Source organism: Mustela erminea, chromosome 16 (assembly GCF_009829155.1).
Source record: "Mustela erminea isolate mMusErm1 chromosome 16, mMusErm1.Pri, whole genome shotgun sequence".
NCBI lineage: Eukaryota > Metazoa > Chordata > Mammalia > Carnivora > Mustelidae > Mustela > Mustela erminea.
This window is the reverse complement of record NC_045629.1, coordinates 59,577,883-59,604,291: the sequence shown is the minus strand read 5'-3', so window position 1 is coordinate 59,604,291 and position 26,409 is coordinate 59,577,883. Positions and strand designations below refer to the sequence as shown.

Genomic DNA, 26,409 nt, shown 5'->3' with positions numbered 1-26,409 from the left:
TTCTTGGTCTTTCTCTCTCTCTCTCAAATAAAAAAATAAATAAAATCTTAAAAAAAATGTCCATGAGAGACTATAGACTCTGAAAAACAATCTGAGGGTTTTGAAGGGGTTAGGGGTGGGATGTTGGGGGAGCCTGGTGGTGGGTATTATGGAGGGCACATATGGCATGGAGCACTGGGTATGGTGCATAAACAATGAATTCTGTTAAGCTGAGAAGAAATTAATAAAAAAATGTATTTGAGTATACGTTGACACACAGTGTTACATTAGTTTCAGTGTATAACATAGTGGTACAATTTCTCTAGTGTAGCTACAATTTGCCGCCATACAATACTAATAAAAATATCTTACTATATTCCTTATGCTATGCCTTTTATTCTTGTGATTTATTCATCATGTAAATGGAAGTCTATATCTCCTACTCCCTTTCACCCATTTTTTTTCTTTTTGTTTTAATTTCAATACAATTTGCCAACATATAATAGTACATCAATAGTTTCGGATGTAGAGTTCAATAATTCAACAGTTGTGTATAACACCCAGTTCTCATTACATCACTTGCCCTCCTTAATGCCCATCACCCAGTTACCCATTCCCCCACCCACTACCCCTCCAGCAATCCTGTTTGTTTCCTATAGTTAAGAGACTCTCATGATTTTTCTCCCTCTCTGATGACTTCCCATTCAATTTTCCTTCCCTTCCCCTATGATCCTCTGTGCTGTTTCTTATATTCCTTATATGCATGAGCATATGATACCTTTCTCTGATTGACTTATTTCACTCAGTATAATATCCACCAGTTCCATCCTTGTTGATATAAATGATAAGTATTTATCCTTTCTGATGGCTGAGTAATAACGCATTATATATATATAATGCATATAACTTCCTTATCTATTCATCTGTTGATGGATACCTTGGCTCTTTCCATAGTTAGACTATTGTGGACATTGCTGCTATAAACATTGAGGTTTAGGTGCCCCTTTGTTTCATGACATCTATATCTTTGAGATAAATATCTAGTAGTGCAATTGCTGGGTTATAGGATAGCTCTATTTTTAACTTATTGAGGAACCACCATACTGTTATCCAGACTGGCTGTACCAGCTTGCATTCCCACCTACAGTGTAGGAGGACTCCCCTTTCTCCACATCTTTGCCAACATTTGCCATTTCCTGACTTGTCAGTTTTAGCCATAATGACCAGTGTGAGGTGGTATCTCATTGTGGCTTTGGTTTGTATTTCCCTTACGCCATGATTTTTTCATGCTGTCTGTTGACAATTTGTATATCTTCTTTGAAGAAACATCTGTTCATGTCTTCTGCCCATTTCTTGACTGGATTCTTTGTATTTTGGATGTTAAGTTTGATATGTTCTTTATACATCTTGGATACTAGCCCTTTATCTAATATGTTGTTTACAAAATCTTCTCTCATTCCATAGGTTGCCTTTTAGTTTTGTTGACATTTTCCTTTGCTGTAAAGGAGATTTTTATCTTGATGAAGATAGTTCATTTTGCTTTTGTTTCCCTTGCCTTTGGAGATATGTTTAGCAAGAAGTTGCTGCAGCCAAGGTCTAAGAGGTTGCTACTTGTGCCCTTCTCTAAGATTTTGATGGATTTCTATCCTATGTTTAGCTCTTACATCCATTATGAGTTTGAGTCTGGTGTAGGGAAATGGTCCAGTTTTATTTTTCTACATATGGCTGTCCAATTTTCTCAACACCATTTACTAAAGACACTTTTTCCGTTGGATATTATTTCCTGCTTTGTCAAAGATTAGTTGACCATAGATTTAAGTGTCCATTTCTGGGTTCTGTAGTCTGTTCCACTGATCTATGTGTCTGTTTCTATGCCAATACCATACTGTCTTGGTGATTACAGCTTTGTAATATAGCTTGAAGTCCAGCATTGTGATATCACTAGCTTTAGTTTTCTTTTTCCTCTTTCTTTTGGCTATTCAAGGTCTTTTCTGGTTCCATAAAAATTTTAAGATTATTTATTCCAGTTCTGTGAAAAAATGATGATGGTATTTTGATAGGGACTGCATTGAATATATAGATTGTTTTGAGTAGCATAGACATTTTAACAATAATTATTTTTCCAATCCATGAATATGGAACATTTTTCCATTTCTTTGTGTTTTCCTCAATTCTTTCCTAAGTGTTCTGTAGATTTTAGAGTACAGAACCATTATCTCTTTGGTTAAGTTTATTGCTAGATATATTACGATTTTTGGTGCAATTGGAAATGGTATTGATTCCTTAATTTCTCTTTCTTCTGTCTCATTGTTAGTGTATAGAAATGCCACTGATTTTCATTGATTGATGATATCAATTCCACTGATTTTATATCCTGCCACATTGCTGAATTCCTATATGAGTTCTAGCAATTTTGAGGTGGAGTCTTTTGGGTTTTCCACATAAAATATCATGACATTGGCAAAGAGTGAGTGTTTGATTTCTTCTTTACTGATTTGAATGCCTTTCATTTCTTTTTGTTACCTAATTGCTGAGGCTAAGATTTCTAGTACTATATTGAACAAGAGTGGTGAGAGTGGTCATCCCTATCATGTTCCTGACCTTAAGGGAAAAGAGCTCAGTTTTTGCCACTGAAAATGATATTTGCTATTTCTTTCTTTCTTTCTCCCTCCCTCCCTCCCTCCCTCCCTCCCTCCCTCCCTCCCTCCCTCTCTCTCTCTCTCTCTCTCTCTTTCTTTCTTTCTTTCTTTCTTTCTTTCTTTCTTTCTTTCTTTCTTTCTTTCTTTCTTCCTTTCTGGCTTTTGTGACATTGAGGTATATTACCTCTATTCCCAAACTCTGGAGAGTTTTAATCAAGAAAGGATGCTGTATTGTGTCAAATGCTGTTTTTGCTCACTTGAGAGAATCGTATGATTCTTGTCCTTTTATTAATGTGCTGTATCATGGAGATTGATTTGCAAATTTCACCACCCTTGCAGCCCAGGAATAAATCCCACTTGGTGGTAGTAGATAATTCTTTTAATGTATTGTTGGATTCTATTGGTTAGGATCATGGTGAGAATTTTGACATCCATGTTCATCAGGGATATTGGTCTGTAATTCTCTTTTTTCATGGAGTATTTGGTTTTGGGATTGGCTTCATAGAATGAGTTTGGAAGTTTTCCTTCCATTTCTATATTTTGGGAAAAGTTTAAGAAGAATAGGTATTAATTCTTCATTAAATGTTTGATAGAATTCCACTAGGAAGCCATCTGATCCTGGTCTCTTTGTTGGGAAATTTTTGATGACTATTTCGATTTCCTTGCTAGTTATGGGTCTGCTCAGGCGTCTATTTCTTCCTGTTTCAGTTTTGGTAGTTTATAGGTTTCTAGGAACTTATACTTTTCTTCCAGACTGCCTAATTTATTGGCATATAGTTGCTCATAATATATTCTTAAAATTGATTGTATTTCCTTCACATTGGTCATGATCTTTCCTCTTTTCATTCATGATTTTAGTAATTTGGGTCCTTTCTCTTTTCTTGTTGATAAGTCTGGCTAGGAGTTTATCGACTTTGTAAATTCTTTCAAAGAAACAATTTCTAATTACTTTGATCTGTTCCACTTATTCTTTTGGTTTCTATTTCATTCATTTTGACTCTGATATTTATTATTTGTCTTCTCTTGCTTGGTTTAGGGTTTATTTGCTGTTTTTTTTCCAGCTCCTTTAGGTGTAAGGTTAGCTTGTATATTTGAGACTTTCCTAATTTTTGGAGAAGGGCTCATATTGCAATGTATTTTCCTCTTAGGATCATGTTTGCAGCATCCAAAAGTTTTGAGAAGTTGTGTCTTCATTTCATCTGTTTCCATTAGTTTTTTTTTTTTAATCCTTTTTTAATTTCCTGGTTGACCCATTCATTTCTTAGTTGGATGCTCTTAAACCATCATGCATTTGAGTTCCTTCCAAATTTCCTCTAGTAATTGAGTTCCAGTTTCAAAGCATTGTGGTCTGCAAATATGCAGGGGATGATCCTAGTCTTTTGATATTGGTTGAGACCTGATTTGTGACCCAGTAGCTGATCCATTCTGGAGAATGTTCCATGCGTACTTGAGAAGAATGTGCATTCTGTTGCTTTAGGATGGAATGCTTTGTATTTATCTGTGAAGTCCATCTGGTCCAGTGTGTCATTCAAAGCCCTTGTTTCCTTATTGATCATTTGCTTAGATGATCTATCCATTGCTGTGAGTGGGGTGTTAAAGTCCCCTAATATTATTGTATTATTATCAATGTGTTTCTTTAATATTGTAATTAATTGCTTTATATAATTTGTCACAAACAATTACAATTAATATTGTAATTAATTGCTTTATATAATTTGCCACAAACAATATAATTTGCTTTATATAATTTGCTATAACCATTTATAATTGTTAGATATTCTTTTTGCATAGACCCTTCAAGTATGATATAGTGCCTTTCTTCATCCCTTACTATAGTCTTTGGTTTAAAATCTAATTTGTCTGGAGGCGTCTGGGAGGCTCAGTGGGTTAAGCCTCTGCCTTTGGCTCAGGTCATGATCTCAGGGTTCTGGGATCAAGCCCCGCATCGGGCTCTCTGCTTAGCGGGGACCCTGCTTCCCTCTCTGTCTCTGCCTGCCTCTCTGCCTACTTGTGATCTTTGTCTGTTAAATAAATAAATAAAATCTTTAAAATAAATAAATAAAATCTGATTTGTCTGATAAAAGGATTGCCACACTAGCCTTCTTTTGATGTCCATTAGCATGATAAATAGTTCTCCATCCTCTCACTTTCAATCTGGAGATGCCTTTGGGTCTAAAGTGAGTCTCTTGTAGACAGCATATGGATGGTCTTGCTTTTTATCCAGTCTGATACCCTGTGTCTTTTTACTGGAGCATTTAGCCCATTTACATTCAGAGTAACTGTTGAAAGATAGAAATTCAGTTTCATTGTATGACCTGTAACATGCCTGTTTCTGTAGATTATTTCTTTCCGGTCTATGTGACTTTTGGGTTATTCCTTCACTTATAGGATGGGAAGATTTCCTTTAATAGTTCTTGCATGGCTGGTTAAGTGATCACAAATTCTTTTAGTTTCTTTTTGTCTTGGAAGCTCTTTATCTCTCCTTCCATTCTGAATGATGGATTTGTTGTATAGAGTATTCTTGGTTGTATACTTTTATCATTTGGTACCCTGAATATTTCATATCAACCCTTTCTGGCCTGGGAGGTCTCTTTGGATATGTATTCTGCCAGTCTAATGTTCCTACCCTTGCAAGTTAACGGTCTCTTGTCTGAAGCTGCTTTCAGAATTTTCTCTTATCTCTGAAATCTTCAAACTTCACTATATGTGTCAGGGTGTTGATCTATTTTTATTGATTTATTAGGGGGGTTCTCTGTAACTCCTGAACTTGAATCTCCGTTTCCTTCCCCATGTTAGAGAAGTTTTCAGCTATGATTTGTTCAACTATACCTAATGCTTCTCTTTCTTCTTCCTCTGGGAACAAAGTAGTTCTAAAATTGTTTCACTTTATGGTGTTGCTGATTTCTCAAAACCTCCCCTCATGGCCCATTAGTTGTTTTTCTCTCTTTTGCTCAGCATCCTTCCTTTCCATCATTTTGTCTTCTATGTCATTGACTCTCACTTCTGCCTCATTTACACTAGCTATTAGAGCATCCATTTTAGACTACATCTCAGTTAAAGGATTTTTAATTTCAGCTTGATTAGATTTAATTTCTACACTAAGAGATTATCTAGTGTCTTTTATGCTGTTTTTCAAGCCCACCTAGGAACTTTATAATTATTTTTCTGAGTTCAATTTCTGGCATTTTACTTATATCCATATCAATTAGATCTATGGCAGAGAGAATTACCACTAGTTCTTTTGTTTTTTGTTATGAATTTCTCCTTCTAGTCATTTTGTCCAGAGAAGAACAGATGAACAAGAGAACAAAATGACAAACCATAACCCATATATGACAGTGCAAGTAAGCCAAAAATGAAGAGTATATCTATAAAATGTAAATGCTAAAATGAAAATTAAAAAAAGACTTAACATAGATTTGATAAAATGAGAAACTAGTTGAAAAGGAGGAAAAAAAAGGAAAAAAAGAGATTTTAAACTGAAGGGCTACAGACTCATGAGAGAAGAAAAACCTCAAGTTCTATATACTCTTCCCCTACTGTAGAATTTTTTTCAGTTCTGAGTGATCCATAAACTTGGTATGTGGCTGATGTTCCTGCTAATCTTCTGGGGGAGAAACCTGTTGCACGGATTCTCAGGTGTCTTTGTCGGGCAGAGTTGCATGGCCCCTGGCCAGGAAGCTAAGTTCAGTGTAACCTGCTTTGGGTTGCTCTATGTGGCATTTGTTCCTTATGGGCTTTTCATGCCACTTTAGAGGATGAAAAATAATGTAAATAAATAACACCAAAATGGCAGTGCCCAGATCTCCAGTCCTGGACCTAAATGATCTTGGCTCCCACTGTTCAGTGCTCAGTCAAGCAATCTGCAGACTCCTGCAATGCACACCCACACCAATCCTCCCACGGGATGGAGGGGCTATTTCACGGCAGCCTACTGCTTTCTTGAGAACTGCTCCATGAACAGTTGTCCGATGGTAGGGGAACCTGTACCACTCCTCCCTGGGAGAAGGATGAGGGTCACGCAGGGGTTTTGCTGCTTGTTGGGCCCCTGCTTGGAGAGGGGTCTCTGGATAGATCTGCTGTTCATGGTTTATGGCAACACTGCTGTCCTCACTGAGTAATGCAGTCAGGAAGACGACGGCTTCCCAGCTCCAGTGTCTGGGAACTCTGGCACACTCAGGTACCCATGTTCTTTCTGTGACCCCATGGATCCTGAGACCACACTGTCCCATATAGGGTTCTGCTCTTTGCCACGTAAGCACCTTTCAGGTGGGGATGTCCCTCACAGGAGCAGATTTCTAAACGTTCCAATTTTGTGCTTCACTGCTGTATCACATTCTAGTAACCAACTTTTTTTTTTAAAGATTTTTATTTATTTATTTGACAGACAGAGATCACAAGTAGGCAGAGAGGCAGGCAGAGAGAGGAGGAAGCAGGCTCCCCGCTGAGCAGAGACCCCCCCCCCACCCATGCAGGGCTGGATCCCAGGACCCTGAGATCATGAGCTGACCTGAAGGCAGAGGCTTTAACGCACTGAGCCACCCAGGTGCCCTCCAGTAGCCAGCTTTTGAAGGCTCTCTCCCCCTGCAGTTTATCTTCCCATATATCCTCTCAAATTCACTTCTCCACACCTTGCAAAAAGTGGTCAGTTTTCTATTTTTAGACTTGCAGACATTATTTTCTTGGATCTCAGGTTGAATTTACAGGTTTTCAGAATGATTTGATAGGTATCTAGCTGAATTTAGGCGAGCAGATGAAACGAGGGCACCCTACTCTTCGGCCATCTTCCCTTCTTCTCTCCCCTTCACCCATTTTCTCCTTGTCCCCTTCACACACCTGCTCTCTGGCATCCATCAGTTCTTTGTATTTATAGCTCTCATCCTGTTGTTTGTTTATTCATTTTTTTTAATATTCCACATATGAGTGAAATCATGATATTTGTCTTTCCCTACCTGACTTATTTCATTTAGTGTAATACCTTCTAGGTCCATCCATGTTGTTGCAAATGGCACAGTCTCATCTTTTTATGGCTGTGTAATATTCATTTGTATTTATACCATATTTTTCCTATCTACTTATTGTTTACAGATGAGCATTCAGTTTGCTTCCATATCTTAGGTACTGTAAATTATGCTGCATATATCTTTTTGAGTTAGTGTTTTTGTTTTCTTTGGATAAATACTCAGTGGAGTCACTGGATCATATGGTAATTCTATTTTTAATTTCTTGAGGAAACTCCATACTATTTTCCACTGACTATACCAGTTCATATCCCCATCTTTTTAAAAGGAAACAATGAGAGAGAAAAAAAAGAAAAGAAAAGAAAATGCCTTTATTTGCTACTTTATTTTTTCTTGTGAGTTGCTGTTCAAGGATTTTAAGAAATGCATGGTAGTTTTTGTTGTTGTTGTTTATTTGTTTGTTTTGTTTTGTTTTTTTAATTTCAGCAAACATCCATTACCCTTAGAAATTAGGGTTCTAAAAAACGATCGTTATTACCTTCTCTTTCAGGGGAAAGGGAAGCAAAATTGCAGTAGATTATGTAATACATGATGGTTGAATTTTTTATAGAAGACAGTCAACATAATTTTGCATTTCTAAATAATTATCAATTGATTGATTGATCTGCAAATACTGAAGTAAATACACAAAAGAATACCGGCTTGAAAAGTAATGCAGTCAGGAAGACGACTTTTGCTTCATATTTACCAACTTCTTAGGATTAGAGATTTAATCATTTACTTAAGGTTGGCTTAACAACTGATAACAAGAAATTAAATTTGATGATACCTTTCTCTAGTGCCTACCAACATTTTCATATTACTGACCTATAACAGATTCATATATATATGACTTATAATGTATATTTATATAAGTTTTATTTTCATGTTTTGTTTTTCCAGTAAAAAGATACTTTTTGCCACTGTGAAACTTTCTGACCTATTAGATGTTACCAGTAGGAATGGAGACTAATTTTTCTGTTATATTTTTCTAATCCTGTTTTTTTTTTTTTAATACTCTGCTTGATTTTAGCCTTGGATCAACTGTGCAATTCTCTTGTGATGAAGATTATGTCCTACAAGGTGCTAAGAGCATCACCTGTCAACGGATAGCTGAAGTCTTTGCTGCTTGGAGTGATCACAGGCCTGTTTGTAAAGGTAAAGAAAAACCTTTAAAATCAAAATGCTCTCTTAACAACATTTTAATAGTGTGAATTTTGTTCCATGGGCATAAGGTTCAATTAAATCTTTGAGCTGTAATGCAGTCTTTAAGGAAATACTTATCCCATGTACTTAGCAATATTTGTTGAAGATCTCTGATATGCGAACTGCTGTGTTAGGTTTCCAAGGAGTTCCCAAAGTAATAATTATATAAATATGCAATACAATGTACTGGTGACGCTCTGGCTTCCCATATTACCAGTAAGATAAGATACCAGCAGATAAGATTTGTTCTTATCACCTTTCTACAAATTAAGCATTTCCATATCAATTAAATAAAGCCCCTGTTTTCTAAATTTTATTAAGCAATGTTTGAAAATGCCTCATCTAGATTTACTGACACTCTTAATTGCTTTTTTTTTTGTTGTTGTTGTTGTTCTTAGAGTAGGAGAGAGCACAAGCAAGGTGAAGGGCGGAGAGAGAAGCAGACTCCCTGCTGAGCAGGGACCCACTCTATAGATTCCCCTCAGGTGTAATAAGGGTGTTCTCAGGGGACTAGAGAAAGGGTAGATTTGAGAGCTACTCTAAAGGGACAAAGAGAAAGTATCTGACTACTGTCTGGATATGGAAAAAGAAAGTGACAAGAAAGAATCAAAGGTGATACCCCAAGATGAGTCCATGAGATCAGAGAAATCCTATGCTGTTAATAAGTATGAAGAAAATGAAAAATGGAGTTGTATGGAAGATTATCCAGCCACTACAACATTGTCATCATTAGTAATACTTTTAGACACTTCCTCTGGGGAAATCACTGGGCACTAACCACTGCATATACTGTCTTATTCAATCCTGAATACAAACTGATTGAGACACAATTATCTCCATTTTAGAAATGAAAAAGTAAGACATAAAGAGAAACAACCCATTCCCAAGTTCAAATACTTGAAAAATGGCAAAGTCCTTAAGACTTCATGGAATGGGGAGAAAAGCCAGATTTCAGAACATTACTGAGAGAATAGAACATGATCAAATGGAAGCAACAGGTGTCTTCCACTCGCTTGGCAATGGCAAAACCCGAGTAAGAAGAAGAGAGAAGCTAGATGCTTTTCAGGTTTAAATAAAACTTTTCTGTTGCAGGTAGATGTGTACTCATGGACTATCTAATTTTCAAAGGCTTTGGCAATGACATATGGTGAAATAACATTAAAAAGAAATAGTGAAATGGGGATAATAAAATAAGGCAAAATAGTTCCAAGTTCCTAAACAAAAGTTTATATATAAGTTAGTAGACAACTTTTAAGAATGTTAGACTTAAATATGACAACTGCTGAACAAACAGGGAAACCTGTTTTTATACAAAAACTGTTGTCTATGAAATACATGTATAACAATGACACAGAAAAAAACAAAATTTTTCCTGGCTTCGAGTTCTGAAATGCCTTACATTATTTTTTTATAAAGTAGACACTGAATGATAGTTATTGTGGAGTAACATTCATCAATGTTCAGGCAATGAATAGGACAGTAAACTGTAACAGGTTGATTTTTTATGGTGTCCTCCACTCAAGACAAATTTATAGTTATGAAGGACAACATAGTGAAAATCATGGTTTCAAATGGTATGATCCAAGTATCCTGCTTCAGTTTTTCATAAATTAGATGTGTGCACTTTTTGATGGCAAAAAAGAATGGAAAAAATAGTAGATTCAAGAAAAAAAGATTAATGTTAATGAAGAAACGAAACCTCACACAAGAAGAAAAGTTATAGTCAGATCATGGAATTTAAGGTCTACATAAAGTAAGATTGAGACTATAAACCATCTTTTTCATTCAAGACTCTCATTTCAATAAAAAGAATGAATCATATTTATTATGACTGTAAATTGTTCAAAGACAGAAATAATGTTACATTATTTTGTTATGTTTTACAAACCCTATAGCAGAAAGAGCAGCTCTGTACTGGCTTCAATCTCAAGAAATATTCATTGAAAATTAATGTATAATTATTTTTCTTTGATTCCAAGATGTATGATGATATATATCAACATTAGCGGATAGGCACAAAATGTGCATATTCAATATTTATATCTTGATGTTATTGCATCTAAATTTTACATCTTTTCTGCAGACACCAATCATTTATACGTAGCTTTATTCATTCCTTGCATGCAGGCCTATGTGTGTATGGTTTATAAAGTACATTTGGCTATTAGAAATTACTGGCTCTGGTGCTGGAAACAGTAATGGAAGGAACATGCTGAAATAGTAATTGAAGTTTTAAAATGACTATCCGCAGTGAGTCTGAACAAAGAATAGTTTTCATGTCTCATGGGTACTTGGATAGAATAAATATGCTTTTTCCCAGACAGCGGCATAAATAGCAGTATCAGTGCACTGCACCTTTGAGAGGTTATTAATATAGCTGCTGTCTATGTATTGCATGGTTGAGCAATCAAGAAATGGTGATTTTAAAGGGACTGAAAGTTCACACAAATAACAAATTATGAATTAAAAGAGAAAGAGCAATTTGGAAATTAATATTAATGGGTTTTACACAAACCCAGACAATAATTTTTATTTCCTAAATGGGATATGTATACGAGATATTTACCAGTATACAGTTATGGATATAATTATTCTTTTGTTGGTAATGCAGTAGATATCCAAAAGCTGGAGTTTATACAAATAAGCAGGCTTATGCACTTGAACAATATGTATAAAGTTTATTTTTAGATATTTGTGATGTTTGAAGAAACATCATTCATTGGAGAACTGATAATTTGTTGACTAGGAAGTATTTAAGAGAGTTAATATTTATAGATTAGACAAAATTTTTGACTAATTTTCAATCAATATTAGTTTGGATGGTCCAAGCAAACAGTTTTTATCTGTCAAGACACAAGGGCATGAACCACTCATAAGAGTAATGTAAGAGGTGATTAAGGAAGGATTAGAAAAGAAAAGAAAGATGAATGTACTGGAAACAGGTAAAAATCAGGAGTCACCTTGAATTCCATCATTCAATTAATTATTTAATTATATGTTATGCAGTTATTAATATATTTACCTATTTTGGATTCCACAAACATTAGTAAACATCGGTATACATGCCAAATTAATACTATGAGGGCCACACAGCATGTATGGTTTTAATTATTTTGTTATTTAGAAGGCATAAACACAAAAGTAGGTAATATAGAATAGACTATTTTGTTTACAAGAGAGGTGTAATTCTCTGCAAAATTCAGATGAGAAATATTATTTTCATGTTTGGAGATTGTCACACCTTGAGATGGCAGAGCAGAACTCAGGAATTGTTTTAGATTTCAACATAGGAAGTTAGAAAGCATTCCAAATATAGAGGGTATGTCACAAGTGAAATCACAAAGTAAATTGACATGTTCTGGGGAACTAGTGGGGGAAGATGGGCATTCTAGTTTAGTTAGGTCTATATATGAAAGACTATAAAGTGAGGTAAGTTAGGAAGGGTTATGTTATATATCTCCTCCCTTGAGATTTTTCTGGAAGCACTCCACAACTTTCATTCCGGTCATCACCATTCTATATGCTACAACTGACTCATATGTTTTTGTTTGAACTATAATTTATCATTTGTATTGCTGGCAGACTAATCCCATCAAAATCTCAATTTTGATATGTCCCAATAATATTCAAAGACCCTGTTTTCTTTCTCAACTTCATACTGTGAGCCAATAAAATGAGACAATCAAGAATGTGAACTCGGGTATCAGAGTACACCAGTTCAAATATTTGATCTTCTACTTAAGTAATAAACTCTCTTCATAATTATCAGATACTTTATCTATAAAAGAGAGTTCCAGTACATTAGGACCTACTCCATAGGGAGTTAAGAATTTGTATGAGGGGGCGCCTGGGTGGCTCAGTGGGTTAAGCCGCTGCCTTCGGCTCAGGTCATGATCTCAGGGTCCTGGGATCGAGTCCCGCATCGGGCTCTCTGCTCAGCAGGGAGCCTGCTTCCTCCTCTCTCTCTGCCTGCCTCTCTGCCTACTTGTGATCTCTCTCTGTCAAATAAATAAATAAAATCTTTAAAAAAAAAAAAGAATTTGTATGAGGATGCAATAAGGTAATCTGTATAAAATCCTCAAGAATATGGGCTGAAGCACAAACACTTAATAGATTGAAGTGATAGTGGTTGGGGTGCCACACTAAATGTTAACTCCTTAATTCCCATAATCGCCCATAATCTTTCTCCATCCAGTTAGTTCTCTAATTCTCACCAGAAGTTTATCCCAGGATCTCAATACCGAACCAAACCACTGTCCTAATTTTCGTATACGTGTGATTTGTCCTGAATGAAAGCATACCTATTGACCATATTCTGCCCACCCACCTTTCAAAGTCTTACTCACCTTTCACCTCCTCAAAACTTCTCTCCTATTTTCATTATCCTTTATCCCTCACTTCTTTACTCCTACTTCATATTTACTCTCTTCACCACACAATTTAGCATTTAATTCTATTCTCTTTGGCAGTGATGCCTCAACATTTTTTTTTTAAGATTTTTTTAAATTTATTTTGACAGACAGAGATCACAAGTAGGCAGAGAGGCAGGCAGAGAGAGAAGGAGGAGAAGCAGACTCCCCGCGGAGCAAAGAGCCCGATGCAGGGCTGGATCCCAGGACCCTGGGATCATGACCTGAGCCGAAGGCAGAGGACCCAACCCACTGAGCCACCCAGGCGCCCCATGCCTCAACATTTTATGCACAATACACTTGCTCCCTCAACCAAAATCACCTTAGAAAGAACAGAATAATCAACATTCTTATTGTGCTTGAATTTTCATTGAATTCTTTTGAATATTGCCAAGAAGAGGACACTAACCAATAAGGTTTATCCATCTATTACCTTTGATTTTAAATGGAAAGATCATGATGAAGTTCAATTCCTTTTTCATATACAGAAGGAAACGTTGGTATCACAGTTTATTCAACAGGTAATTGCTCTGGCCAAAGCTAAGGGCCATGACCCTCATTAATGAATATTTATTAAGGGTTTTGGGGGTCTTAAAGTTTTCAAAATTCTCTCACATATGTGTCAGGTTCCTACTCATATTTAACTCTTCTTCACAGGGTTGAGTCCAGTGACCATTATCCTTATATTTTAGTGTGTACGATAGTTGTTAAATAGACTTTTTGAACAAATATTATGGGGAAATTAGTTAATTATAACAAACAGTTTAAAAAGATAGTAATGTGCTGATTGTAACCAGAAAATTTGCCTGGTGGAAGACTTCCTGTTATGCAAAAGCAATTAGAAAATTTTGCCCAAGAGCAAACCAGAACCTGCTGAAATTTATCAACCAGAAACACATATAGCAGGTGTTAGTCTGTAGCTGTTATTGATGCCTTCTTAGTTTCATGGAATAAGGTTACAGATGAGATGATGCATAATAAGGGTGATATTAGCAATTAATAGAGTGACATATGGTGATGAAGATAGACAGATGGTTTAGATATGGATATTTATCATACACTCATGTTTCTTGATGGTCTTTTTTCCCCAAAAATAATAGTTTGAAATTTATTATATAATTTTAATAAGCAAATTCATTTTACTGAGCTCTGACAATGAATATATTTTAATGATAAGATGTCATTTACATGTTGTGTGATGCAGATGATAGTGATGCATTTATGTATATCATCTAAAATTCAAAGTCACCTGAACAATTAGAAATTTTGCATTTCAATAATGACCTTCTGACAATTGCTCAGAAATACATTCTTCACATCTTGCCTACCTTACAAATTTATTAGGAAAATATGCAAATAGTTATCAAGTAAATGATTCTGTTTTGTTATATAGTAGGGAGGAGGGGTCTCCATAGTTATCAGTGAGAGCTCTCCATTGGCACCCTCCCATTTCCTGGGTGTATGACCTTGCCTATGTTGCTTAACATTTCCTGGGCTTCTGTGTGCTTTTTTGGTGATTACTATGGACTTCTTCCAGTTATAAATTCTAAATATTCTTAAGTATAATTATTACTTTTATAGACTTTAGGATTTGTTGAGGTATTTCTTATTAAATGTTTGTCTTGGTCTGGCTGGTATAACAAAAATACCATAAACTGAATGGCTTAAAACAATAAGCATTTGGGGCACCTGGGTGGCTCAGTGGGTTAAGCCTCTGCCTTCGGCTTGGGTCGTGGTCTCAGAGTCCTGGGATTGAGCCCCACATGGGACTCTCTGCTCAGGAGCCTGCTTCCCCCCTTCTCTCTGCCTGCCTCTCTGCCTACTTGTGATCTCTCTTTCTGTCAAATAAATAAATAAAATATTAAAAAAACAAAAAAAAATAAACATTTATTTCACTGTGACCTCTTTCTGTAAAATAAATAAATAAAGTCTTTAAAAAATAGATAAGTATTGCTTTTACTTAGGGCCAAAACTGCAGTTATCAGTCATCAAATTTTTTGCAGTAGTTTAGAATCTGTGGATCTTTTATACCTCATTTTCTACTAAAGATATAATTTTATATTAAGTTAATGGGTTATTTATGTTCATACATTTCCAACTATTAAGTGTAATTCTATGAAATGTTCATTTTATTTTTTAAAAGATTTTATTTATTTATTTGACACAGAGAGAGAAATCACAAGTAGGCAGAGAGGTAGGAGAGAGAGACAGGGGAAGCAGGCTCCCTGCTGAGCAGAGAGCCTCATGTGGGGCTTGATCCCAGGACCCTGAGATCATGACCTGAGCCTGAGTCAGAGGCTTAACCCACTGAGCCACCCAGGCACACCACATATGTTCATTTTAAATAATGTATCCTTAGAAAAATAAAGTTGATTATGATGTGATTCTTGATCCTGCTATATTTTAAGTGCTACAGTTTTGAGAGTTTTTAAATGGAAAATAAAGATATTAATTATTAAAATTAATCAATAGCAATTATAGGTGAGTTGGGAGAGAAAATGAATAGGAAGCAATTCTTTTAGTTTTGGCCCACATAATTCTAAAGCCTTGAGGGTTTTAAATTTAGTGGGACTAAAGGGGCTGTTCAATGAATAAAGCACAAATGACTAAGGAAATAATAACCTAATAAACAATGGGCATTTTAGCTGAACAACTAGGGAAAAAACTGAATGCGTTATATTTATGCAAGGATGAACAAATTGAAAACTAGTAAAATTAGCACAAGAAATTAAAAATTTGCCGGAGAACCTACTTATTTGAAAGGGAATTTCAAAGAATTGTCATAACAAAATGCCTTTTTTGTTGTTTTTTTTGTTTGTTTGTTTTTACAGTAAGTCTGTAAGATTCCTCAAAATCCCCTTGTAATGCAGAAATCCTTGTTTCCTATGTTTGCTGACAGGATGTGCTATTGTCACAATATGATGACCTATATGACTGGCTTCCCTTTCCACTAATTCTGATCACATAAAAAGATGGGAGAAGTAAAGATGGAGTGAGGGACTCCCTTACTAAGCTCCTTCTTAACACAAACTCACTTTCATCTTAAACTAGCAGGATAGCTACTTTTAGGTAGGAGAGTCTGTAGATAAAATGATCATAGTGTGATCACTAAGATGTCTGACACTTTTTATATGAACTCAAAATAGAGAATTGTACAATGTGACATAAAAAAACATGCAGACCTAGGAAAGGCACAGACACCAATAGGAATCAAGAGGTCTAGGTAAAACATTTAGAGACAAGATTGATGAAAAGGGGAGGAAATTTTTTTTTAAAGATTTTATTTATTTATTTGACAGAGAGAGATCACAAGTAGGCAGAGGCAGGCAGAGAGAGAGAGAGAGAGGGAAGCAGGCTCCCTGCTGAGCAGAGAGCCCGATGCGGGACTCAATCCCAGGACCCTGAGATCATGACCTGAGCAGAAGGCAGTGGCTTAACCCACTGAGCCACCCAGGCACCCCAAGGTGGAAATTGTTAATATTTAAGTTGAGTTTATTTGAAATGTAAGGAATTATGAATTTTACCCTTAATATGAATACACAGAATTTATCACACTTTGGCAGACCTCTCCTTGTATTAAGGTGTAAGCTATGTTTTTCTGTTTAGCTAGTCTGATGGTAATTTTTGTGGATCTAGGTTTAGAGCAACAGCAACCCCACCTCAACAACTGGCCTTGCCTGGCACGTGGCAGACACCCTCACAGATACTTGACTGAATGAATGTTTTGTTTCTCACTAAGCTAGACACAATGTAAGAAGCACAGAACAGAATTGAACAAATCATGCCCTTGAGGAATTTATAGTCTCATTGAAAACAGTACATTCAAAATGAAACAACCAGAGAACATCCCTAAGGCCACGGAGGCACAGTTGCATAGACAATGTTTATGTCATAAAGACAATTCAAAATAAAGGAAGGACAGAAGACAGAAATGAGAATGTTAACCTTTGGGAGATAAATTCAATAGACTATGAATATATCACTTAGTTTCTCTTCGAGTTGAATATTACTGTATATTTATTTTGGAAATCATTCATTTTTTTAAACAACATTGATATTTGAGTTCTAAATATTTACTAGATAAAAGGAAAAAAAAAGATGAGTCAGAAATTATCTTTCTCTAAAGATAAGTGCTCTACTTTAGTGGGAAAAACACAATAGAAATGTGTGTATTACCAGACATCACAGCAACAGACACTGCAAGTGAGCAGACACAGAACTTTACATTCAATGAGAATAAGTAACCACTCTGCTTAGAAAAGTCTAGAAAATTTGATTATAAAAAGTGAGTAAAGATTTAAGAAGGAAAGGCAGACAGACCTATAAGTTGATATATGGAATGATATATAAGACAGAAAACTTCACATAAAACTGCAGGGTCATTAAAGAGACCTGTTTTAGAAAGATAGCCAAACACTGATGAATGAAATATGGAGGAGCATAAACTTATTGAAGGTGGGGAAAAAAGGAGATATGTTGGTTAAACCGATGGATCTTACTTTGAAGGATCATATATGCCAATGACAAGGTAAGTACTGGGTTTTGGATGCATAAAGAAGGAGAGGTTTTTTGCTTTTAAATTTCTCTAGAATAAGGATTACTTATTAATTAAATGCATTGAACAAGTATTTATTCAGTGATAATTATATGTCAGTCAGACATTGGGGTAAGTCGTAAGGGTAAAAAGATAACTAAGACAAATCTCTACTTGCAATGAACTTACTCTCAATGGTGCGGTGGGGGGGACAAGAGAAGATCCCATAGTTAATATAAAATTGCAATAATTGATCATAAACTCCATGCTAGAGTTATATAAAAGTTATAAAAAAGTTATATGGGGTAAACGAAGAAGACTTCCAACAGGAGGAAGAAGCTGAGCTGAACCTTGAAAACGCAGTAGATAAGGCTAAAGAAACAGTGGTGGTTGTGAAGTGTACATCAGATAGAGGGAACCACATGGGAAAATGCATAAAATATCAGGGTGCACTGTGTTATAGAAAATAGAATGAGCCTGGGGAGGGGTGACCCTGAAGGCAGGGTGTCCAGTTTGACTTTCAATTAAGTTTGACTTTCGATTAAGAGAAATGCAGAGAAGATGATAGAGAAGTAGTTTGGAGCAGGTACCAATATATAATGGAGAAGAGGAGAAAGTAGAGCTTGTGGAAGAGACTAAAGCAGAAGTAGCTAGAAGCAGAGATGGATAACAGGAGAGAATGGTGCTGTAACAAAATAGTGGGGAGAGACTTTATAGATAAAGTGTGGTCAACATTGTTAAATGCTGCACAGTGAGTGAGAAAAATAAGAACTCAATCGAGTTCAGCAACCAAGAGGATGCCAGTGACCTTGGTAAAACCATTGTCATTGGAATTGTTGGTGTGGAAGACACATGGCTATAGTTGATGAGTAATGAGGTGAGAAAATTGAGGCTTGAAGTGAAAAGCAGAAACTTAACTGTGAGGCAAAGGCAAGAGTGATGTTAGTAGACAGGAGCATGAAATTAGGGAAGGGTTGTTTTTAAGATATGACAGGTTTCAATAATGAGGACATGGCTCAGGTGCGTGTGAGTGGTTAAAGATACAGGGGAGAGCCGGACCAATTGGAAGATACGGTTCCCCAATATGAAGAATCTGGGGTTCAGAATAGAAGGGCACTGCCCTGAACTTGGATAGGAGTTCACACACCCTCTCCTCTCAGGCAGAAGACTGTGAAGAAGGAACAATGAAGGTGCAGATAATTTTACAGGAGGGAATCAGAAGAAGGCATTATTCTCAAATGGTGCTCTTCCTCCTCCCCCATTTTTTGTCTATAAAGTACATGAGGTTATCTAGGGAGAGGAAGAAATCCAGAAGTTCTGTGATTAAGCAAGGTGGAACTGAAGATGACATTGATAGGACTAGAAAGAGCTAGCGGAAATCACCAAGCAGTCAGCCTCTGAGAAACAGCATCATATCCTCAGGGTTTCATTTAGCCCAGTGGTCCTCATCCCTGGCTGCACATTACGATCACCTAGAGAGCTTTTGAAATAAAAACCCGTGCCTAGGTCTTAACCCACAGCAATTAAATCAAAGTCTCCAGAGGATTAGATAATACAGTTCATCTATCGCCTCTGAGATAAACTGGTCAGTTTAACTGCTTTGAGGGTTCAAAAAAACAACCTGAAATGATATTCTGTTTTCTTAGGGAGTCTCTCCCCCCTTCCAAGGAGTAATGTACTCACAGACTGGCTGTTTGCAACATTTAGTTACACATATCATATTCCTGTTCTACAGAGTAGCAAAGAGGAAGTTTGATGCATTCAGGTCACCAAGGCAGAGCAGCGGCTCACCACTTCCACTTCTTACTGGACACATTCAGATAGGAGAGCAATATAAAATTACATGTTAAATGTCAAAGATGGACTCATTTTCATACTTATCATGTATTACCAGCTGGGAATGGCACCGATTTACTTTTGAGATATATGTTTCGTGGGAAGAAATGAAATGGGGTCACAATTGAATGAGCTGCACTTCATTTGCACTTCTGCTGTCTATTTAGGATAGCTTTAAGCTTATTTATTCCAAGGAAACAAGGCAAGGCAAATGTAAGTTTGCAGCATGGGAATGGTTTTGAGAAGAAAATTAAATAACACTATGACTTTATGAAATATGAATTCTTTTTAAAGTTTGCCATAAATGCCAACATGTCAACATATGTATTAATTTCATATATCCTTTCCTTGTTGTCTATAGATTATACAGTTCACGCAGCACTTGCTTTACTGGCTTATTATTTTGAATATTTTCTGTAAAGAATGTTTATTTCAAATTTCACATTTCTATTATATAGTTAAGATCACTATGTCTTTCTTACTGAGTGTTCTTTCATTAGAAAACTCTTTTTAGGTTTCACACAAGTTAAAAAGGCATCTTGGATGATTTCGTGATGCTCTAAGCCTCTTTAAAGCTAATGAAATTCCAGAGTTCCTGGGCGGCTCAGTCAATTAAGTCTCCGCCTCTTGATTTCAGCTCTGATCATGATCTCAAGGTCATGAGATTGATCCCCTTGTCAGACTCCATACCAGGCATGGAGCCCTCTTAAGATTCTCTTTTTCCCTTTTCTCTGCCCTTCCCCACCCTCATAAATAAACAAATAAAGTTAATAAAAGTTCACGGTCATTTTCTTGGCCTTGGATAAACTTCTATTTCAACTTTTGAAGGATAAATATTTAAATTTAGTGGAATCTGCCGTTATATATTTATCCTGAAAATAAATACTTTGGGTATTATGACACTGTTACCTTTTAATAACCATTAGCACACCTCACATCTCCCTGCATATTTCCACCAAATTCTAAGGGGAAAAGAAAAGGCAACAAAATATTTAGATATAGAAAACAATAAGCAAAAGAAATGAGAAGAATTTTGTTGCTTTTCTAGATCTACTTCCTCACAGATCAAATGTAGCTTTCTATAAGACTATTAGGAATGCCTTCTGGAAAGCTGCTCACTTACCATTTTTTTACATTTATTTTGTTCTTTTCTGCACAAAATTTCTTTCAAAATTATCCAAGGGTGGCATATAATATTTTTCCTACCTATTTAGGTACTTTATTTTTTTTAAGATTTTATTTATTTATTTGACAGGAAGAGAGAGATCACAAGTAGGCAGAGAGGCAGGCGGGGGGGGGGGAAGCAGGCTCCCTGCAGAGCAGAGACCCCCCCGCCCCCATGCAGGGCTTGATCCCAGGACCTTGGGATCATAACCTGAGCCGAAGGCAGAGGCTTAACCCACTGAGCCACCTAATCACCCCTATTTAGGTTTTTAAAAAGAAAATTATATCACAAAGACCATGTTGTTAAAAAATGTTTTGTGAGGACTTCATAAAAGGACTCCAGTTTTCCCCATTTTCATAAACATAAAACTATTTATTAATTAAATACAACAGCATACATTCTGAGCCATGAACACCAAAGGCTGCACTTACCTTTTACTTTTTTTCTTTTTGAATGTTTTCATTTGTTAGGAAATACTGACAGAACTGGTGATGTGAACATGTCCCCCAACCCCCAACCCTCATAAGTGCCTGATAAAATTAAAAACCTGGGAAGAATATGAGTAGTTTATTTTAGAAATTATAATCACAAAAGAAGGAAATAGTGGAAATTATCAGTATAGTTAGAGTGAAAAACTGCAATTTCAAACAAATTGTAATTGAAATTTACCTACAAACTTGTAAAGATATTATGGCTCAGTAGCACTTTCAGAGGCTGAGGACTAGAGTCAGAAAGAATTTGTATAGGGGAAGATATCTACAGACACTGAAGTGGCATACAGAGAGTGGGCGGAGGAGCTCTGATTTTAAAAAGACAAGTGCAGATCATAGATAGATGGGCATAAGACCAGCACTGAATACTGATATGTGACATATACCTATAAGAACCCTGCCAGGCTGTCTAAAGCTAAGAAGGGTTAGAAATATTAAATATGCTGAAGAATAATAATTAAAAAATAATTTTATTTATAGGAAATAAGGAAATCAATTATACATATAATTATATATATATATATATAATTATTATAATGTAGGCTGGTATTTTCTAAAGTTATCTTTGAGTATTAATAATAAACATATAGGAAAGGTGATCAGACAAACTGACAATTTGTTACATTACTTTAACTATAGAATTTGTCAGACTTTTTAATATTTCTGGTTTTGTCATTTATCTTTAAAAGTAGAAATGTAGTGTGTAACACAGGCTCCAAGTAAATGCTGATTTGAGCTAAACATTTTGGAAGATGTTGGTTTGGGATGTGTAATGTCAACCATTCCCTAACTGTTCTCACCTCCAGTTTCTCTTTTTTTGCATTTATTCCCCATATCTAGAGTACTCTAGTTGAAAAATTAATAATAATAAATAAAAACCAAACTCTTCCATATGCCACCCCATTCTACAAACAACCCATTGTTAACTGCTGAATTCAATTTTTTTTTTCATTATGTTCAGTTAGCCAGCATGTAGTACATCATCAAAACTTCTGAATGTGGTATTTTGGAGCCCCAAATATTGTTCCTGAACTTTTCAACTTTATTTCTTCTTAGCCCCAAATACTGCTTCAGAAAACTAAACACCAGCAAGCCCTAAATGTCCCTTTAGTGAAAAGAAAATACTTGGATTCAAGAATTATCTCCTCTTGTGTGTGTGTTTTTGGTGATAGTAATATCAGTATCTTTAATTTTCTCTCTTTCACAGGAATTGTGCTGACTATACATATTATCTTATAATGCAATAATTTTGTCTTTTGTAGATGAAAGTAGATCAAGCAAATGAGAAAACACAGCTCTTGAGTGCTGGAACCAGGGTTCAAGTTTAGATGTGTACAATCTCAAAGTTCGTGGTGTTTTCACTCTCCACAGTGAGCTAAAGAGCTTAAAACAGAGAAAAGTGCAGAATATAGAAACCCCTGGACATGATGAATAATCAGTTAAACTGTGCAAAGTTTCACATAGGTTTGGTTCTTAGGAGGATTCTTGGGGAAAAAATGGACTCTGCTTCAGCTTATATGACTTTTTTCTTCTTTGGGTCAGATTTTCTTTTTCTTTCTTTCTTTCTTTCTTTTTTTCTTTTTTTTAAATTTTTTTATTTTTCCTGTACTACCTAAATCCTCACTCAATTGGGTCTGTGTATTTTGTCCAAACAGTTTTTCTTATTTAACTTCTCTATTTTCTGGTTCATCTGCCCTTAGTTGTCCCTTGGAAAAGTCTCCTCCCCACTTCTTCTGAAAACTAAGGGTCTTCCCAAATTTCGGATTTCACCTGTTTGATGGGTAGATATTCATAGTTTATCTTTTATCTTCATAATCAAAAAGTATGGTAAACATTGGCATACCTAATTATACTTCAAAAATGTACCCCAAGAAGCTTGAGGTTATGGTTAATATATACACTGATGAATTTTTAAAGAAACAGATAATTTTACAAATGGATATTCAGGCCCTATGGCCATATTCTGGAAAAAATAAGGGAAACAATATTATTTAGGAAAAATCTGGAAAGTTGGTAGGATATTAAGTGGTATGTGGAGACTGAAGCCTTAGGGAGAAATAGCCAGTGAAAAATACTTGGGGGTACCTGGGTGCTCAGTCCTTAAGTGTCTGCCTTCTGATCAGGTCATGATCCAAGGGACCTGGGATAGAGCCCCATGTCATACTCCCTGCTCCACAGGAAGCCTGCTTCTTCCACTCCCACTCCCCCTGCTTATATTCCTCTCTCACTGTGCCTCTCTCTGTCAAATAAATAAAGTAAATCTTAAAAAACAAAACAAAACAAAAAAGATATCCTTGGATCAGATGAAGAAAGGATCTATGAGAAAGGAATGGTCTAATATATAATCCTTAATTAAGTTTTTTTTTTTTTAAAGATTTTATTTATTTATTTGACAGAGAGAAATTACAAGTACACTGAGAGGCAGGCAGAGAGAGAGAGAGAAGGAAGCAGGCTCCCTGCTGAGCAGAGAGCCCGATGTGGGACTCGATCCCAGGACCCTGAGATCATGACCTGAGCCGAAGGCAGCGGCTTAACCCACTGAGCCACCCAGGCGCCCCCTTAATTAAGTTTTTAATTTAATTTTTTGTGTTGCTGCCATGTAAACTCCTTACTTGTCTCACTCCCCACATCTTAAGTAATAAGTAACCATTGATCCTAGTAATTGGTGGTGGTTGGGAAGACTAAATAACAAATAAAAATAACAATTATCTCTTTTTTAATTATTAGAGAGGTTTTTTGTTGTTGTTGTTAGTGAAGTTTAGAGTTCTCATATTATAGAGGCTTGATTTTATTAAAGCATTAGGAGATTTGTGAGCTGTGTGTGTGTGTGTGTGTGTTGTTTTTTTTGATAGATCTTGTAGCACATTGCTTGATAGGAACTCTGGTGATAAAAATATCTGGCTTGATTTTATTAAAGCATGAGAAGGTATGTGAGCTGTGGGGTGTGTGTGTGTGTGTGTGTGTGTTATTCTTTTGATAAATCATGTAGGATATTGCTTGATAGTAACTCTGGTGATATTTAAAAAACAAACAAACAAACAAACAAAAAACCCCTATTTTCCAGTCTTATGAATTCAGTATATGCCTCATAGGGATGTCAGAGAAATGTGTCAAGAACTATGAAGGGTCTGAGGTTTTTCCATACTTGCATACATACAAGTGACCTTGCCATACTTTTATAGATACTAGTAGATATTAAAAGACTCCTAGGTCAGGGACAAATGACAGTTTACTACTCCCAACAGTAGTTGGAAGGAGGAGGAGGAGGAGGAGGAGGTGGAGGCCGATCATTATCATTGTTGCCAATTCCCTGAGCTCCAGTTCTTGAAGACCAGATAACAGCTGCTCGTGCATAGGTTGCATTATAGGAAAGGAACCCTGAGCATAAGGAATCCAGATCTTTTATAATGGACTATATTCCCGCCTATTTCTTTGCTCAGGTGGGAGATATTATCTCTATCTTCCAAGACTGTAAATATATTCGTCCTTTGCTCTAGAAGGAGATACCATCTCTGTCTTCCAAGGCTGCTCAATATACAAACAACCTTAAAAAGATAGTCCAGAACAAAGACCGTGCTTTTGCTTGCAAGATGTGTGCAATTATGATAGACCCATGGAGAATTGCCTCCTGACAATATCCACCCTCATTTCTCTAGCCTTCGCTTCTGGTGCATTTTCCCATGAGAATTCCCATTAGTCAGAGGCAAATTAATCTGAATGCCAGAGGCTGGAAACAAATCCATTCAATTTTCATCATCCAGCATTTAATTAAGATTATTATCAACAAGACTCTACACTACAGAATGAGGCCAATCCCCAGAGAACCAGACCCAAGTAGCATAACAAATTACATCAACTATCAGTGTCTACATTGGAAAATCATGTGGCTTTTTCCTTTCATTTACATATTGATATTTACACTCATCCCAGGATGTTAAGCCAATACTATCAGATTCATTAATAATTGTCTTGGCCCACAAGGCAGAAGTATAGGGCAATTCTACCATCTCCAACAATTCTAGCCAGAAGTTGAGAGTGATATAAATGACTTCAGAACGAAGGTGGTGTCACTGATCATTTCAGCTAAGGCCAGTAGCTTCCCCCAAGAAAATGAGGTAACCATATGTGGTGAGATCTCCACAGTTTATCTTATTGTTACATGATATATAGGTGGTGTTTCCTTAAACTCTTGAATATCTCTTATTAATACCCCTAAAACAGATATCACCATATTTTAGAAGAAAGGCTGGTTAATACATGTCTCCCCATAAGAAGAGCCCCTAGGGCATACCTCATGCCTCTGGAAAGAACCTGTTTTATAAAATTGCTGCCCCCACCTCCAAGGAGGACTGCATCAGTCAGGGGACCCCAGTTGATAGGGATTTCAAAGTGCTTCCAGAAGATTGGTTAAAAAATAGCTTTTGCAGTGAAGTTCAAATAATTGAGTTTGGTCTTTGTTTTGGAAGAACTCTCTGTCCTATCCATCTATACCACCAGAAGGTTGACATTTGTCCACCCCATGCAACGACAAAGTAAAAACTAGAAGAATGGCGATGGAAAATATATGGAGGTAACAAAATGTGTTTTAGCTGGGAGGTGTAGAAATTGGGGCTATCTCCTGCTGTTTCCATAGACCTCTTGGTTAAGCTTAAGGGGCAGTCATGGTCAAACCATTGTAAAAGACATTGGTCCAGAGATAACAAACCTACCAATAAGTTAAATTCATGGACTCAGAACAGTTTGGGAATGCTATTCTAAGGTATTTTCCTACAAAAAAAAAAAAAAAAAGCACTTTCCCTCTCTACCAAGTGTTGTCCTGCCTTCACTGCCACAAAATCTGTGTCTTATTTACCTTTTCTCTAATCAGCAAATATTCTTATATGGATATTTCTTCCAAATATATCATATAAAAATATATCGTATAAAAGACATTTTTATAAAACTTACAGAGACCCAATATGTCCCCAAATTTGGTCCATGTGGGCTTCTGTAAAGGGGCTCAGTGATCATTGTATACTTAACAAAGTGATCATTATTCTTATAATCTACGACAAAGCACGCCATACCATGAATGGTCAAGATAGAATCTCAAACTGCAAAATAGATCTGTATATACCCTAGCCCTTTGTTCATTACCCAGAAAGTAGATA

The 26,409-nt window shown here is 36.2% G+C and overlaps 1 protein-coding gene across 5 annotated transcripts in view; it reads left to right on the top strand.

Annotated features, from left to right (window-relative positions):
* The window catches only part of CSMD3 (CUB and Sushi multiple domains 3), a 1,246,643-nt gene that overhangs the window by 560,431 nt on the left and 659,803 nt on the right, over positions 1-26,409 (top strand). For all 5 annotated transcript variants that reach the window (XM_032316321.1, XM_032316320.1, XM_032316319.1 and 2 more), the window contains one exon: positions 8,652-8,776. In XM_032316321.1, the coding sequence (XP_032172212.1) occupies positions 8,652-8,776 (125 nt within the window). The remainder of the gene's footprint in view (positions 1-8,651; positions 8,777-26,409) is intronic.